At 43.2% G+C, this 18,389-nt stretch overlaps 1 protein-coding gene across 4 annotated transcripts in view; it reads right to left on the reverse strand.

The window, feature by feature from the left end:
* Map3k9 (mitogen-activated protein kinase kinase kinase 9) overlaps positions 1-18,389 on the reverse strand; it is a 75,221-nt gene that overhangs the window by 53,174 nt on the left and 3,658 nt on the right. For all 4 annotated transcript variants that reach the window (XM_078050435.1, XM_078050434.1, XM_078050436.1 and 1 more), the window contains one exon: positions 14,382-14,795. In XM_078050435.1, coding sequence (XP_077906561.1) covers positions 14,382-14,795 — 414 coding nt within the window. The remainder of the gene's footprint in view (positions 1-14,381; positions 14,796-18,389) is intronic.

Below are 18,389 nucleotides of genomic sequence, written 5' to 3' on the forward strand. Positions count from 1 at the left end.
ACCTCCAAGGTGATGCAGAGCTGAAAGTTGTGGCATCTGAATAACCACAGAGGACTCTGCCATTAGCAAACGTGTCCAAACCCTTGTTCAATGTTAACATCACTCTTTTGTTAAAAAATGTAAAGTTCTATAAACAATCATCTGCGAATTTATGTGAAATCTGTATGCATTTCCTTTGTTTGAACAAAAACAAAACCACAACACAAACACAAGTAAAATCAAGAGCGCAATGAAGTAGAAACTTCTATTAGAGCCCAACTTCTGGACAGCTGTATAAGCATGATGATTTTGGTTTAGGACAAACACTAACAAGAAGTAAAGCTGAAGTTCGAATAGTGCTTTTGGAGAGGGCCTTGGAAAGGGGAAATGAGACACTAGCTCCCAGGTCCTGTATATTTTAGGTGACAGAGCCCCTGGGTGGAGTAGTGAGGGATTCCCCCATCTGCAATTCCAGATGTGGGAATGACATACCCCACAAAGACACCAAAATCAGGTTGAAAGTCAGGTCTAGCCCCATCACACCCAGATTCTGGTGAGTTCAGGGTCCGCCCTGCAGAACAATGTGCTAGAGAAGCATTTCCTACTATGGTATGTTTCCAAAGTAGAAAGAGCACCACATAAGTACTCAAAGGCCCAGGATGCAAGTTTAGGCTCCATTGTTCTTTAGCTCTATTCTTAGGCAAAGCATTAAAAATCTCCAAGTCTCAGTTTCCTCTACTGTAAAATGGAGATGCCACTGCCTTTGCCTGAGAACCTCAGTTACTGTTTAAAATAAAATTCTGAAACACACAACATAAAACATGATTATTCTTCATCTCCATCTCTAGGAATATGGGTGGAAGGATGAGGCCCATGAACAATTAGCTAAGGAAAAATTAAGATAAAGTCACATTATTCTAACAAAGTTATCTGAGAGAAACTTACATGGGGAAAACTTACATCCTTAATTGATTTTCCACCACTAATTATTAGGTTGACAGAACGTCTTTCCTTGTCGCCAGCTGCCATGCATTTGGGAGGGGCAAACCAATTTTGTTATTAACTTAACCCAAGTAATTAGAAAGGGTAGGTCTCCTATGGCAGGGAGAGAGAAAACAAATCACACAACTGTGACAACAGTATGCACATTATTATTGATCCACTTCAGGATTCCTGTCCCTAAGTGCAGGTAGCCAGGAGTCCAGTGCTTGAGAAATAAATTGTTTTTACTGTTTTTTTTTCCCCCTCTTCCTAAAAACGATACCATCTGGAAGAGAATGAACATGTTATCCTTCTACATAGCACAAAAAAGAAAATGATGAAGTTCATGTTAGTAATCAAGAAAGACACGCAGACTTCACACCCAAACTTTAACCCCAGGGCTCATGAGCAAATAGTCCTGATTCCTCAGGTGGGGTATAGATCCTTATCCCACTATGTTTTGCAATATCTCGGACTCAGTTGGAGCACTGGGCAGAGTAACGGGATGCAGGTGCTGAAAGAAAGAACATCCTCATGAGACAAGACTCCCATCAGCAGGGCCTTCGGTAAGTCACGTAACTTCTGATTACAGCTATAAGGTTCCGTAAACTCTCAAAGCACAACACAAAGTTAAGAATGACTAGACACTAAAGATGACTACTGTCTTTCCTAACCATGCTTCTTTTCTCCTTCCTCTTAGATTCTGAAAGGTTAATGGAATGCAGAAACCAAATGCCCTAAGTGTCCAGACAGCATATACACTGTGACTTGAACAGTAGGAGGAGATAACTTATGTCTACAAGAACAGGAGAACCAAATGTAAGGACGAAAAACAGTTATGTTCACACAATGGAATCTGGGACATTTTTTTTTCAATGACAGTTTCCTATTACACTGCTTTATCATGCATAATTGCTTGCATACAGTCCTAAAGGATTTGCAGAGAAAAGGCTAACTTATAAGATCATTCATTGCAGGGCCTGCTGCTCCAGTGCCTCCAGATCTGCTCTAAGGGAGGAGGGACAGTCAGAGCTTCCACAGCTGGGAAATTCCAGAGGCAAACAGGCTTCCAATCACATAAGCTGCTCTAAGGAACACTTTCCTCTAGTGTCCCAGGCTCCTGAAAAGTTTATGAAATGGATAAATAAAAGCAAAGGCTTAAAGCAAATGAACGCAACTTGTTCAAAAAAAGACTTTGAGTCCATCCAGAAAGGAACTAGGGACAAAGTAAGGGCAAGATTTCTTAGTAACAGTGGAACTGCTGACAAACAGTTAGACTATGTTATGCAAAGTCCTACATCATGTATGTACGATGTGGGTCGGGGAGGTAAGGAGTAAGGGAAGACAAAAGGAAGAAAAATAGTAAAACTTTTGTTGTCAAAAATTCTACAAATAAAAATTTTTAAAAAAGAAAATTAGAAGAGTCCTATTGAGTTTCTTATTTTTCATTAAAAAAAAGTTATTGAAGGAGAAAAAAATTCAACCACATTTACTTCTAAGAAAGAAACTTAGGGTGGGAAGGAGACTTTTCTTTGTCTTTCATTTCTGAACTACTTTTACCCATGTAAGTGTATTACATTTTTAATTGTTAAAATCTACAGTGTAATTGAAGAGAATATGATTAAAACATTAAGGACATGCAAACAAAAGATAAAGGGAACCAAAAGCACAGCACAAATTGAGATCTAAATACTGAGAGAGCAAAGGTAGCAGCCAGAAGTACACTCATGATGGTCAACATACTGAGCACCTACTAAGTGTCAAGCACTGCTAAGAGCTTCACCTAGATTGTTTTATTTAATCCTCATTTCTATGAGATAAGTGGTATTCTAATTAGTCCCATTTTACATTTGCAAATACTCAAGCACAGAGAATATGTTATCTGTTCAAGGTTCCTAGCTAGCAAATCACAGCCAGGCAGTACGCATACCCAGGCTCCATGGGTCATCTCCAATGGAAACAGGGGTCCCTAGCCTAAATGTGGACTCTGTAGTGTCTGGAAAATGTCTGTGGGGAGAAGGGGGTTGACATGGGAAAAGACACAATGCTGGAATCCACAGTGATCAAAATCATACAAACATTTCTGGAGGACCTACTAAGTGCTGGGCACAAGAGACTTGGGAGAGTGCAAATAGTGCTAACTCTCCACTACCTTCCAAACCAAGACCACAAAGCTCAAAATAAGAGCTCTTGAGCCCACCCTGAATATTCCAGAGTCTTAAAAGAGCCTGCGCAACATGAATGCAGAGCTGTTGTGGGGAAGCCAGGCAGGAATGTGAAAGAGACAGACATTCCCTTTGGCCTCAGCAGCAGATTGCTGCACCGGGGAAGGGAGGGAGAGAAATGTCCTGCCTTCCTCCTGGGGCAAACGCATTTCAATTATCAACTAAGAGTCCAGCAGAGCCATAAACTGGCCAGCTGTCCAATTCAATCAGGCCAAAGGCCCTCACAGGGCAAGGCAGCATTTTTCCATGAGCCCAGGCACTTGAAGGCGGGGTCCCCAGGGAGTGAGAGGCACAGGCCTCTTGCACAAGAGACTCTTGCTGCAGTTAGAAAAAGCTAGTGGGGACTGAGCCCTTTCAGTGGCTTCAGCTAAAATAAACATGCCTGTTTTAGTAGGAGGGGGTAAAAATATGCCAGGCTGGCTTAGGAGAAGGTTCCCCCCAATCCCCCACGCACTTTAAAAAAGTGAAATCCAACCATATCCTACATGTACCTAAAGTAACAAAGAATAGGACAAAGTTTCTCGTACTCCTTAAAAAGAGGGGGGAAAAGCCCAGCAACCATCTACTACTGAACACAGCGCCTGAGCAACGCTTGGCTGACACCATTTCACATCATCTTAAAATAACACTGCTCTTTTCTGTGTTGTCCACATTTTACAGATAAGATTCCTGGAGCTCTGAGAGGCCGAGCACATGCCCAGTGTCAGATGCCCAAGAAGAAAGTAGGTTAAATCCAAAACTGTCAAACTCCTGAGCCAGTGTCCTTTCCATGAGACCATAATGGTTCCCAAAACCAAGCCTAAGGAGAAAACTACTTTTTTCTCAAACCAAAACCTTCAACTTTCTTAGGAGGAGCAAAAACCCTGGGGAGGTCAGGGAAAGGAACATGAAATGCATAGCTTCTAATATAGCTAATTTCTATATCTCTGTATGTACCCTACACAGGATACCAGGCTTTCCTACAATTTTATTAGTGAGTGGGATATAGAGGAGCACAATCAAAACCACCTGCATGGTCTTGAACCTCATCTGAAAAAGCTCTGTGTTTATTCAGAAAAGCGGGCAAGAGGCAAGTGTAAGTCAAAGCAGCAACAAAGCTCTAAGATGCCCGGATGCCCTTTTCTTAGCTCCAAGGACAGAAGTAGCATTCAACTAACTGGGCCTTGCTTCCAGGATGAAGGATGTCCTTGGTTTGTTGTGAATCTTTGTCATGATTCATGTGACCGGAGCATCTTCCCTCAGCAAGGCCATCTGTCACAGCCTGGGCAGCAATGGGGGAAGGGAAGCACCTGCAGGTTCTTGTCAACTATTTCTCCACTAAATCACTAGGCAAAGAGTCCCTTTCAGAGGTTCAGCCCCTGAAAGGGGCAGCCTGGAATAGGGGAACCTGGGCACACTGAAGCCTGACACACAGATGCAGACAAACTATTTTGTCACTACCAGATCCCAAACACACTGACATTCAAACTTTAAGTCCCAGAAGGAATAAACACCATCTCCTCCAAATCTCTCACTTTACAGATGAAGACTCTGAGGTTCAGAGAGATCACAAGATGCAATCAAGGCCACCCAGTCAGATGGTGTCAAAGACAACACTTAGGCCCACGTTCCTCCCACCACCCCAGTCCACCTCTTACACGCGCACCCAATTTAAATTCTCTTATAACAAACAGTCTTGATTTGTAACTTTCTTTGAGATGTAGATTAATAAAAGTTCTGGCCCTCTCCCTCTAAAATGAACCAGCCCACATTTTACATGGATTCCATGGTGTCATGGTGTGCACAGCCTCTGTGTTAACAATCCTTTCTTTCAAAAAGGAACAAAGTATGGCTGTACAAGAGGTTCCCAGCGTACTGAAGGGGATTCCATGTGATGACCCATGCTCCCTGGAAAGAAGCTACATTCTTTTCTTGACTCCGCCAGACCACTGATATCATGGTTTTGAGTCCTAACCAAAAGCAATCCTGAACTACCTCCTTAGAAAGAGGTGAAGCACCAGGTTAAGGAAATTTTTCCAAGAGATGTGGAGGAAAGGAGAGAAAAGCAGGCTCTTGTCTTGTCTTCTTAGGAATCCTTAAGTACAGATCTTGACCTTGAGCTATAGGACAGGGCCACAGCCTGCAAGGGGTGATCACTATTAGCTACTGCCACATTTGCTTGTAGAGGGACCTGGGCAAGGAAAGACGTAACAATGTGTTTAACTCTCAAAGCAACAGTAGCTCAGTCAGAGGAAACAGAGGAAAGGAAGACTACAGATTTGTCTGGAGGGCTGGGGATGCGGCTCCGTGATTGAGCACTTGCCTGGCATCCATGAGACCCTGGGTTCAATCCCCAGGAAGCCTGTGTACCTTTCAAAGTCTCCTTGTGCTGAGCTGGACAACTCTCTGAGGCGTAATTATAGTCCAGAAATCCTTCCCAGTGTCCTTCACATGACACAAGCGCCTGCTCTGACACCATGACAAGCTCTCTCAGTGCTTAAAACATGCCCAGGGTCCCAGGTCACTTCCTGACCCACTATGTAAACTCTAGAAAAGCCCCTGAGGGGACCAAATAGGATGGAAAGGTAGGCAGGGCTCTAGAGCAGCCCTGGAGAGATAAAGGCAAAGGTCCCACAAAAAGTTCAATTTCCCTCATGAACCCTCCTCAACGGTCCCTCAGCTCCACCAACCACAGGAAAAGGCTGAGGCGGAAGAATCCAGAGGGAACACCGAGGTTGCCATTTAGAGGATCTCTGCCTAGAAACTCCTTGCCCCACTCTCCCTTCCCATTGTGTCTCACCGACACCCCACCTTCCCCAATTCAGATCACATCTGGAACAAAGAGTGCTCAGGCAGCCCTTCCGCGGTCCCCGTTGCGGTGCGTCCCTTTATCGGTCATTCTTGTGGCACCGACATCTCCCCTTCAAGGTTCTGATCAGTCCTGACTTGACATTTTTATTTGACTGTGTTTTGACCCTTTTCCCTGACCCCACAGGGAGCTCTTTAAGGGCAGGTCCTGTGTCTAGTTTTGCTGAGGGTTCTATTTCTAACACCACGTGCTCAGTCAGGCTCCACACAAAAGGAAGCCATTGGGGCCAGAAGTGTAAATACAGAAAGAAAGGAGCGGGCCAGGGGGGCCCAAGAAGAGCCACACTGAAGAGCTAAGGTGACAGGCTTGTAAGTGGGACCTGTGGCCTCACTGGTTTCTTCTGCAGAGTCACACTCACCTGGCTGACTGCTTGCTTCATTGTGGCTTTATTCACATATGTGTTTACTTTAGCTCTCTATTCACAGAAAATGTTTCCCATCAACTGAACCCAATGCTCTGGGCAATGGCTGGTGGCTATCAGCTAACCTTAGGTACAGTCCCCTACAACCAAAAAACAATTCCAATTCTTTGATCACTTTTGCCCAGAAAAATCCTCAAAACACATCCATCATCTTCCAACTCTCTATAAGAAGGAACTTGCAAAGAACCCCCGCTGTGGGGAGCCACTCCAAATACAAGTACCTTTAAGTCTTGGTGCACCATGAGGATCTGAAAGATCACTGGAGTCTGGCGAGGTAGTGCCATGACTCGTGACACTTGACTGGGTCTCTTCCCTCCTCAGATAACAAGGCTAACAAGGCGTGGCCCTAGGAGCAGGCATACCCCTGGGATTGAGCTACACTCACCTAATCCTTTGTAATCCTACCCCTTTGCCCTGTTTGGGATAGAATGTTCCATAGAAACTCCCTTTATGTGTCCCTTCTCTTGTTCTGCCTTTGGGTGTGGCCTTCCTAGATGTCAGTCAACCTGCTGACAGCAGACATCAGGAAGCTAGACTCAGCCCCCTGAAACCTGACCCCTGCCTCATTTGAATGGCTTCCTCCGCAGCCCTCTCTCTATCCACAGACCCCTAAGGTCAGAGGAGCAATCACCCAAAGAAAAAGGTATTTCTCTGTCTCTGTGTGATTTTTCATGCAGCTCCGTTCACCTGGAGTGACCCTGAGTGTTTGTCGTGAGACACAATACCCCATGAGGAGAATAATGGAGGAAGAGAGTCAGAAGGAGCTGAGTCAAGTACAGCGGAAGTGTATCATTTGAGGATGCTTTCAGGAGGCACAGAAAAAGTCACCATCCACCTCCCAAAAAGATGGGAAGACTGGTTTCTCTAGCTGACACTTCATTCCTTTCAGATATACTCTGGGAATGTTTTGTTGTTTCTTATTTTTTTTCACCTATGGGGAAAACTGTTCTGATGGCTTCTCTTCCACCTTTTTCTAGCAAGTTTGATGCCACTTTGCCCCTGGCCAGCATACCCGTGCCTTAGCTGCTTTAGCAGAGGCAGGAATGCACTCTGACACACGTCTAGGAAGAAAACACTAGAGAGCAGGATCCAGCAGGTCATAGAGTACCAGGGCCTGGCAGCCAGCAAACTCCCAACCATGAGAAATCCTACCCAGAAACCGAGCCCAGGTATGCTCCAGGCTTAAAACATTAGAACCAGCCAGGTGGGGCCAAGAGAAAGATGGAAGCTCTCTCACCCTTGTGTTGCAAGAAAAGGTATCTCCAGCTTTCTGACCTTGTGAACTCCAAGGGAAAGCTGGAGATGGGCACAAAACCCAGGAGGCACAACCTAGGGGTCAAAGGGGTGCTACATGAGCCTCCAGTTACAAGAGGCGCAGCCAATCAAACAACTCAACGAAAATGTGAAAGGCACTCTGAAGACCATGATGGGCAATTCCCAAGCTAGGAACAAAAGAAGCCCTGAGGTTGGGCAGAGCAGACTGGCAGAGAGTCTGGTGCACAGTGTGGTGGCCTGATCCCACAACTCCTGGCAGTTGCCATCTGGCTGCTGTGAAAATATCGGCTGGTGATGTCTCCCTGCCATTCCCAGGGCTGGCATTTGGGAACAGTGTGGAGACAGAAGGAAGCAGAGGCCTTCAAGGTTGGTAAGAAATGCACTGTTAAACGCCACACGTGGGCATCCAAAACAGGCTGACAGACTCAAGACAATCACGAAGGATCAAGGGCCTGGGGAGTATAATGAGGATGAAAAGCAAATTCCACACCAGTAAGGTATGAATGGCATCCTTAGATGGGAAAAAGTGAATTTTTACATTTTTGAAATCCTATAGTAAACCAGTTGAAGTGATGTCCCATTCACTCATTTATTCATTCATTTATTCTATGTATTCTACACATGCATTCACTGAGGGCACCTGGAACCATGTTAGGAGCAAAAGACACAAAATCTATTTGGAAACCTAAGGGATGCTCCTAAAATCATGGCCAAGAAAGAGAGGAGGCCAAGGAGTGCAGCATGGTGACTATGTGGCTATTCTATAAATACCATAGGGGAGAACATGCACTCCGCCATGCTTGTCACCAAATTTCGCAGCCTTATACTAGCTGCTGACTTACCTCCGCTGGGAGGCATCTGGCATGCAACCCCTGGACTAGCAGCTCTAGTCCCTTGTTGCTCAAATATTCTTTCACATACCATCAGGTAATGTGCATTTAGCAAACAGCTACGGAGCAGAGGCTACAGCAAGATCTGTAATGGGCTCTCAGGAGGAGGTGTGGCCAGGTTTGATTAAGCACAGAAACAAGGATAGGGTTTGGGTAGGCAGAGAGATGAGGTGAGGGCACTCCTGCAAGCAGGGCTGTTCCCACAGCAAGGGCTGCTGTGAGCCTTAGGGCCTGGACCCACCAGGTGTGTTTGGGACAAAGAGGAGACGGGCTTGGCTTAAGGGGAAAGCACCCCTAGAGGAGGAGGAAGAGAAGGCAGCAAAGACCTCACAACAACTTCAGGCTGACATCTGAGAAGAGGAAGGCAGGTGATGCTAGCTCCAAATCAAATACAGGTCTCCACCACCTGTGCTCTTTTCAGCTATAAATTAAGAATGAGTTGCTGGAAAGGTAAGGAAGGTATAGGCAGGAGATTCAAAAATTAACAAAACTTGGAGGCTGTGGCCTTGTGAGCAGAACAACATTATTCCTAATTATCTGAAACTAAAGCACTCCAGGGCCAGACAAATAACCCAGCTGAAATACCACAGCTGTCTAAGAGCCGTGTGCAGGCCATGGTGTAGTGATTAGGAACACACGCTGACAAGACATGATCGGTGGAGAAGAGCATGCTACAAGCAATACGTTTATTGGGATATGTGAGCAGTGAAAATAAATACATGTAAATGCACAGAAAAACACCATTTTTACCTTTATGTTTTCTAAAAGAAAGAAAGAAAAGAAGGAGAGGCTTTTTTTTTTAGTTGTAGTTGAACACAATACCTTTATTTTATTTATTTATTTTTATGTGGTGCTGAGGATTGAACCCAGGGCCTCGCACACGCTAGGCGAGCGCTTTACTGCTAAGCCCCAGCCCCAGAAGGAGAGGGTTTTTACTAAGACTTTATAAAAGCTGGAGGTTTATTACCAATTACTCTCTTCTCCCCCATGTCAGTACCCATGTATTCATATTTTTTTCTTTATCAGTTCAAAGTCTACTAACATATAATTCCTAGTGTTACACCCTTACATGACAGAGACCAAATCCAATTTTCTGGAATACTTATCAGTTATTTGATAATAAAATAAAAGTAATAATACTACCTTTCCTTTGGGAAGTTTTTAGAATTTTTATTTTTTTTTTCATTTCATTTCATTTATTTATTTACTTACTTACTTATATTCCCTTTGGCATTACTGGGGATGAAACCCACAGTCTTTTGCAAGCTAGGCAAGCACTCTACCAGTGAACCACACCCCCAGTCCCACCAATTTAACTTTTTTTTTGCACCAGGAATTGAACCCAGGGGTACTTAACCACTGAGCCACATCTCCAATGTTTTTTATTTTGAGACAGGGTCTCACTTAAGTTGCTTAGGGCCACACTAAGTTGCTGAGGCTGACCTGGAACTTAGGATCCTCCTTTCTCAGCCTCCAGAGCTGATGGAATTACAAGTATGCACCACCACACCCAGCCTAATTTAACTTTTAAGAGAACTATTAAACTGCTATTCCGCCAAGTGCCTTCATGCCAAATCACCTGCTATACAAAATCCTAAAATCCACAAACCTATCCCAAAAAAAGACAATCTTCTCACTAAAAGATATCCTTCACTAATGTCTTTACTAACAACCAATAACTGGTTTTCCCCAGATTTGATGGAGCAGGGAGACATAAATTCATTTTTATAGCCAGTGGCTTTTTACAAGTAGTTTTAAGATGTGATGTTTAAGTTAATGATCTGATGTGGTAAAGCAGTGTAAGGCATTAGTTAAACCAGGAGTCTGAGCCATATGTCCCAGCGCCCAGCTAAATTTGTTTGGTTGTATGATGCTAAATATCTGAGTAAACTGTTTTTCCCAATACTTATCCTGCATTAAGATTCCAAGGCAGGGCTGGGGTTGTGACTCAGTAGTAGAGCGATCGCCTTGCACGTGCGAGACCTGGGTTCAATCCTCAGCACCACATAAAAATAAATAAGTAAAATAAACGTATTGTGTCCAGCTACAACTAAAAAATTTTAAAAATTAAAAAAAAAAAAAAAGATTCCAGGGCAAAGCCAGGCCTGATGGCACAAGCCTATAGTCCCAGCTGGTTGGGAGGCTGAGGCAGGAGGATCATAAGTACAAGGCCAGCCTGAACAACTTAGCAAGACTTTGTCTCAAACTAAAAAAGAATGGGGGAGCTGGGGTTGTGGCTCAGCGGTAGAGCGCTCGCCTTCCACGCAGGAGGCCCTGGGTTCGATCCTCAGCACCACATAAAAAAATGGATAGGTAAAATAAGGGTATTGTGTCCAACTATAACTAAAAAATAAATATTAAAAAAAAAAAAGGACTGGGGATATAGCTCAGTGACAGAGCACCCGGGGTTCAATCCCCAGTACCACAAAATAAACAAAAAGATTCCATGACAACACTGCTGGCTGCCTCCCCTCCAGATGTGTTTGTCCTTGGTATCATACCTTGATTATTAGTGGGACTCAATGCCACCCAGCATAAAAGCCTCTACTTCCAGCCTCCTTTGCTGCTAGTCACATTTATGTAATCATGTTGTACTAGACCTCTGAGAAATTAATGGGAGCTGATCCAGTCACTAGGAGCACCTCAGTCTGCACTTCTGCTTTTCCACCTCCTTCAGGCCTGTACTTGGATCAGATATCTGGTCCTCCAGTAGCCTCTTGGACCTGGAGGCTAAAGTGAGGATGAAAGTCACATACTGGGATGATAGAATAAAAAATAGGAACCTGGGGCCCTGATAACCCTATGGAGCTACCCTGAAATCCTCAGACTTCTTTTCAAAGATAAATGTATACCTTATTTGATTGATTGATTGATTGATTGATTGATTGATTGATTGTAGCACTAGGACTCAGGGCTCTGCACATGCTAGGCAAGGTCTCTACCTGTGGGCTATGTCCCCAGACCTACACCTCATTTTAGTCACTGTTATTTTGTTTTGTTTCTTAGGTTATATACAGTCAGACCTAAACTTAATGTGCATTATATATCCACAAAGAATACTGTGTGCCATAGACATTTCACGGCTGGTAAGTGGAAAATGACTGTTTCAAGTAGGTGATCAGGATAATAAAACATTTTTTTATTCCTTTATTTTATTTACTTATTTTTATGTGGTCCTGAGGATCGAACCCAGTGCCTTACATGTGCCAGGCAAGTGCTCTACCACTCAGCCACAACCCCAGCCCCAATAAAACATTTAAACACGTTACTTTTTACTAATAGTTTATAACAGCTGTATATTATCACTGACTACCTTCTTTTTCCCACAAAGATAGTCCCCATACATTCATACTCTTTTTCTCTATTAGTTCGAAGTCAGCTAACATACAATTCCTAGTATTCTTCCCTTATATGGCAATGACCAAAATCCAACTCTCCAGAATACTTAATAAAAACCAAGGGAAACAGGACAGTGTCCCCAGGTCTACAAAACAGAAAGTTATGATTCCCAAATTGAAGGCGATGGGCAAGGAATGGCATAGCATTTTTAAAATCATTTTCAAATCATGCTCACACTGCAATGAAATAATAATGAGGGTCAACGAGGTACCCATTGGATATATAGAATCCTAGGCAAATATCCACCCACAGACTACTGTCAGGGGGCTACTCCAACTCACATGTGAGATTTACAGCTGACAAACATCAGCACCAACCATGAGGTACACTGTACCAGGCTCACATCTGGCCATGTGTTGACAAGGTCCTTCAAAATAGTACCCTATGTAGAAATCCTCTTTCTCCTCAACAGGCCACCTGGAGGGTCCTCCCATGGCAATCCCGAAACACACTTAAGGACAAAGAAAGGATCAAAGCACTGTCTTCTGGAAAACAGAGTGACATTTAGGTCTCCTGCCCTCTCCTACCAACAGCAGCACTTTGGCAGGGCAGCCTTTCCTTTCCAAGAGCCTAGAGTCCAAAACACAAACCTTATAAAAGTAAGGCTAGCTTGAAATTAGGCTCAATTAAAACTTCATCACGAAACTAATAAACTCTTACAATTTTATTATCCTAGCCCAGCTTTCTAAACAGGTTCAATTATGCAACATTAAAGCACTTTTCCTAATTCTCCTAGCATGATAAGGATATATAAAAAAAATGATAATAATAAAGAAAATTCAGCTTCTATAACACATTTTCTACCAACACATCTGCTGCTTCTTATCCCATCATCCAAAACAATCTCTAGGTAGAAGTACTCTGAAAGAGGTCACCAAAAGTTTGAATTTATTTAGTACATTTAAAGAACAGAATTGGGGAAGAAGGTTCAGAACATGATAAAGAGATAAAATAATGGTTAAGGGAAAAAGAGAAAACAGATTTTATTTTATGTAACTTAAAACTTCTACACATATCATACCTAAAATGAATATCTAACATTCCATACTCTTGCAAGAAGGAAGATTCTATACTAAGGGGATGAAGAGAACACAGGTAGAAAAGATAAAAGTAACAAAGGCTATTTTAAAGTAAATTGGAAAGTATATCTGTGTGTGTGTGTGTGTGTGTGTATACACACTCACACATATATGTGTTTAATATATATACATATATGTATGTATATAGATATACATATATATATATACACATATATATATGTGAACCCTATATGATTTGTATATATATGAACCCTACATGATTTTAAAATGTCTGGAAGAATATGCTAAATGTAAGAATTGATATTGCTAAAGGAAAATACTGAATTAGCTCTCTCTTCTATTTGTTTATGTGTACTTTCTAAGTTTTCTACAACAATTTGCAATTTTTAACAATTAACAAGAACATTAACAGAAAAATAACCACATCTGGAACAACTTGGAACAAAACAAGGTCTGAAGGATTTCTGAGCTTAAAACAGAAGAACACAGAGAGAGTGAAGTCCCTGGGGCCCATGTCACCCCCAAAGTCCTTTAACTCAAATGCCCAGCTCTCCGGGACAGGATGCTCAAAGTGATTTTAAGCATATACCTTTAAGCAACTGTATGCTGTCTACAGTCAGGTTAGGCAGGAGACAACACAAACCACCCTACAAATAGAGAGTATTCCTAGGTCCTCTGATTCAGCCCTGGTGAACTATGGAAATCACTACCAACTTGCTATTTAATTATACCTAACACTTGCTTTACAATCCAGTTTATGGATACTGGGTGTTTAATAAACAGTTACTTCTCAGTTCCTTGCTTTTAAATACCAGGTAGTTTTGGGATTAATGTCATCCCTGGGCTACCAGGAGGTCTGTAACACTACCAGCCAGGTCATGTTCTCCAAACTGGCACTGTCATCTCAATCAGCTCGCCATTTAAAAAAATTGCCCCTTCTTCTGATGGTCTCTTCTCTGGTGGGTACCTTAAGTTGAGGTGTTTAGGCAGAAATTCAAGCAGGTGGCACAGGTCTGCTTTTACTTGCTGTTCCACAAAGAGGGAAATCCGTCTTTGATTACCTACACAACTTCCCTCAAGTGGGAAAAATAAATGTGTTCTTGCAGCACGTATCAGAATTACACATTGTCAACCTTGCCTGCTAATTGGAGTTCAAACTTATCCCACCAGTTTTCCCTGGCACTCATTCCACTCCCGCATCCCCTCCCACTCAAGAATGGAATATTTCAGGCAAGGTTCCACGGGGAATCCACTCCTACTGAGGCCACGGCCTCAGAGTGAAGGTGCCATTAACCCTCCAGCCCAGCTCTTCCTACTACTCACTGTTGCTGGACTTAAGGTCGCGGTGGATGATGGGGACGATGGCCTCATCATGTAGGTAGTTCATCCCTCTGGCGATCTGCACGGCCCAGTTCACCAGGATATCCGGGGGGATCCTTTTCCCGGATAACACTCTATTCAAAGGCCCTCCGCGAGCAAACTCCATGACTAAGCAGAGGTTGGGTTCCTTCAGACACACACCCCTAAGAGCAATGATGTTGGGGTGCTTCAGCATGGAGAAGAGCTTGGCCTCTTGGCGAACGTTCTCTATGGTCTGGCTGATGTCCTCATCGGGGTCGTGGCGAGCGGCTTTCACGGCTACCTCGTCGCCTATCCAGAAAGCACGATAGACCTTCCCAAAGCCCCCAATGCCAATAATCTCTTCCAGGGTTAGCTCCGCAAAATCAATCTCTAACACTGAAAAGGAAGAAAGAAAGATGTCAAGAACATCCTCAACACATTTGCCATTCATTTACCTCAATGGGTGAACATAACAAGTTTGTCCTTTCCCTGGGCTCTTCTGTCTCCCCATTTGTTATAAAGTAAACTCCAGAAGAGCAAGAACTGGGATCAGCCTCTTTTTTCATTTGTTCTCTTCTTAGTGACCACTTAGTGACCAGCAGCATATAGTGGATGTTCAATAAATATTCACAGAATAAATTCCACATGGAAAACCAGGGAGCCTCCTCTACCAAGACCAACCACTTTAACTAAAGGGAACATCAGGGATCCTTATCTGGGACCTACTCACTGTGTACTTGGTGGTAAGAGGCACACAACCCAGGGCCAGGGCAGACATACTACAGCCTTACCACAGCTTGAGAAAAAGTGTTTGCAGAAATCTGATCAGAGGATGCGAAGAGTCACTGACTCTCATAACAGGACAGGGGAGTAAGAAGGTGAATGAAGAAGAAGTCTCAAGGAAGATAACACTTGACATGGAAGGCATCTCATCAGGTGATGAAGGAGAACAGGGTGAAGGACAAACAGACAGGGGGAAGAACATGAGCAAGAACATGGGACATGAGAGTACATGATATATTAGGAACCCGAGGGAGTCCAGTGTGCCTGGATCATATGCACTGGGATAGGAGACGAGGCCCCAAGACTTTGGGGGGATAACCAGGTAGTGAAATGCTTTCAGGCCAATCTGAAGGGCTTGAACGTCACACTGTAAACAACAGGAGTCATGTCGTGTTCAGAAGGGTAGGGCTGTTTGACCTGCGATTCAGGAAGGATGGCAACTCGGGCAGCCATGTACAGTAAAACCTGAAAGTAAAGGGCCACTGAGAAAGCCACTGTGGGGACCCAAGCATGCTGACTCTCAGCAGCTGTGAGGATGGGAGGACTGAGACCACCTGGGAGACTGGCAGAATCTGGTTCTACCAGGACCTGATGATTGAGATGTATGGGAAAGGAACCTCACAGGAGACATCTTACTCTAAAGACACCTGCCCCAGCTCAATCCCCAGTGTTTCCAGTATCACCCAAACACTCATTCTCCTTCCCAAATCCAGAGTCTGAACCCAAGGTACTTGATTATACCTTTTGCTCTGTTTGTAAAGGTTTTCATGGGTAGATAATAATAGCCACCAGTGATTATAAATCTTGGGCTACTTATGATGTTAAGTGCTGTTAGGAGCAAAATGTTATTTTCTGTTTCTCTCGTGAAACCCTGTTCTCTTCTCTGCCCCCTCCATCTCTTTTGTCTTTACCTGGCTGATTTAAATTCATTCCTCCAGTTTCAAATGTCAATTTCATAGAAGAACTTTTAGCCCCCAGACCAATGAAGTCAAGCCCCCCCCCCCCCGCATTGAACTTTTGATAACAATCTCCACTTTTCAAGAATCATCAAGGTTATAAATTACTTAAGTACTTGTCCGATGACTGTTTTCCTGCTGGATCATGAAATGCAAAAGGGCAGATATTCTGTCAGCCTTTTTCACTACTGTACTCACCATACCAAACATTTAGAAGGTGACCAAGAGATCACTGAAGTAAAATGAAAATAACACCAACAAAAATCTACCTCAGGGGCTGCAGCTGTGGCAAAGCTGTAGCGCATTCACTTGGCATGAGTGAGACACTGGGTTTGATTCTCAGCACCGCATATAAATAAATAAATGTCTATCAACAACTAATATATGTGTGTGTGTATATATATATATATAATATATATATATATATTTTTAATCTATCTCAGTAGGAAATAAACCAAATTCTGATCTATAAAAGTAAATTGGGCCATCTGAAACAAACACAGAGAATCATCACACTTTACTAAAAAACTAAGAAAACAAATATATATTTCTGAACTTTTGGCAAGACCAATGGAGGAACTGCCCACTGCTGGCTGTTCCCTTCCTCTTACTTGGCCAGCCCCATGACACCCCCGCTCTCCATTCAGATGCTGGTGGTGTTCAAAAATCTGTTCTTGCTTAATTATAGTACTTCCATCCTATCTGAAGCTGATATTCATGTGTGTTTTGCAATACAATTGACAGTCTGCACAAAGGAAATGCTTAGGAAATGTTAGATGTAACTGCCTTTAGGTATACAGACGGTAGAGAGCATGTTGACCCCCAAAGTGCCAAATGTTATTGCCTTGGAGCTGGGATAGAGCTCAGTGGTAGAACACGGACCCCGCATGCACAAGGCCTTGGGTACAGTCCCCAGTACCACACACACAAAAATGTTTCAACTTCATCTGGAAGTTTCCCTGAAAAATAAATGGTATGGAAGACACTAAATCTAGTCCCTAGCAGCCATTCCAAAATCCTTCTAGCATGCATATGCCAGAAAGTTAAAAAACTACATTTCCCAGGCTCCCTTATATATAGCTAAAGTTCTGGGTGCAAATTAAATTCACCAACTGGATGCACAGGGTTTGCAAGGCAGAAGTGAGGTGGAGACCATCTTCTCACTGCTCCTTCTGGTGAGTATGGCTTTCTGCATTCGCGTGTGAGTGTTCAATCACTAGCTCTGCAGATGGAGGAAGGAATGTTTCATAGCCAAAATGGATGCCTAATCTCTCAGTTGCAGATACAGCAGGGTGTTCTTGAAGTCAACATCTTCCATGGCAGTTCCAGATTCTGTAACCTTCCCAATGAGAGAAGTAACAGGTCTCCTGGTAGGCCAGTTCTGCAACGTTCTGGAAGTTCTTCCCAGAGGTCCAGCCAAAAGCCTCTTCTCCCAGCCCTTCCAACAATTCCGTGAGAACCTATTTTCTATGCTAAATCCCTATCTTATTTAAAATGAGTATTTCTGTGTCCTGAAAATGAATCTTGACTGATTACTAATTTTTGCCTGACGTCATTTATATGAATGAAAAAACATGCCTATGTTAATGAGAGATTAAGAATCCTCTTGGAGCCGGACATTGTGGCACATGCCTATAATCTCAGCAGATCGAGAGGCTGAGGCAATAGGATTGTGAGTTCAAAACCAGTCTCAGCAACAGTGAAGTGCTAAGCAACTTGGTGAGACCCTGTCTCTAAATAAAATACAAAATAGGGCTGGGGATGTGGCTCAGTGATTGAATGCCCCTGAGTTCAATCGGTAGTGCCATTCATCATCATCATTATCATCATCATCCTTCTCCTCCTCTTCCTCCTCTTGGAGAAATATATAAGAGTCTCTGGTCAAAGAGGGAATCATTCTTTTTTTCCCCCCATACCAGCATTCACACTGATAAAACTATGTGCATCTCCAACTTAGTATTCAACTTAGTATTTATTATCTTATTTCCTCAACGGAGCCTTTGAATTCTCCTGAAGGAACTGTTGTATTTTTTTTATATAGTCTTCCTTCTTTCCTCTGGTCTGAAACATAGCTGTCAACACAAAGTAAGTATTCAATATTTATTTAAATGCCTGTGGCTATAAAAGATGTGATTCAGGACAAGGGTGCTGAAAGGACAGCTCCTCCAATAGCATCTCACAGAAAGCAGGAAACCTCTTAGGGTAGAACATAAAATCTCAGGCTTTTTTTTTTTTTAATTCAGTTAAGGAA

This window comes from Ictidomys tridecemlineatus, chromosome 5 (assembly GCF_052094955.1).
Source record: "Ictidomys tridecemlineatus isolate mIctTri1 chromosome 5, mIctTri1.hap1, whole genome shotgun sequence".
Lineage (NCBI taxonomy): Eukaryota > Metazoa > Chordata > Mammalia > Rodentia > Sciuridae > Ictidomys > Ictidomys tridecemlineatus.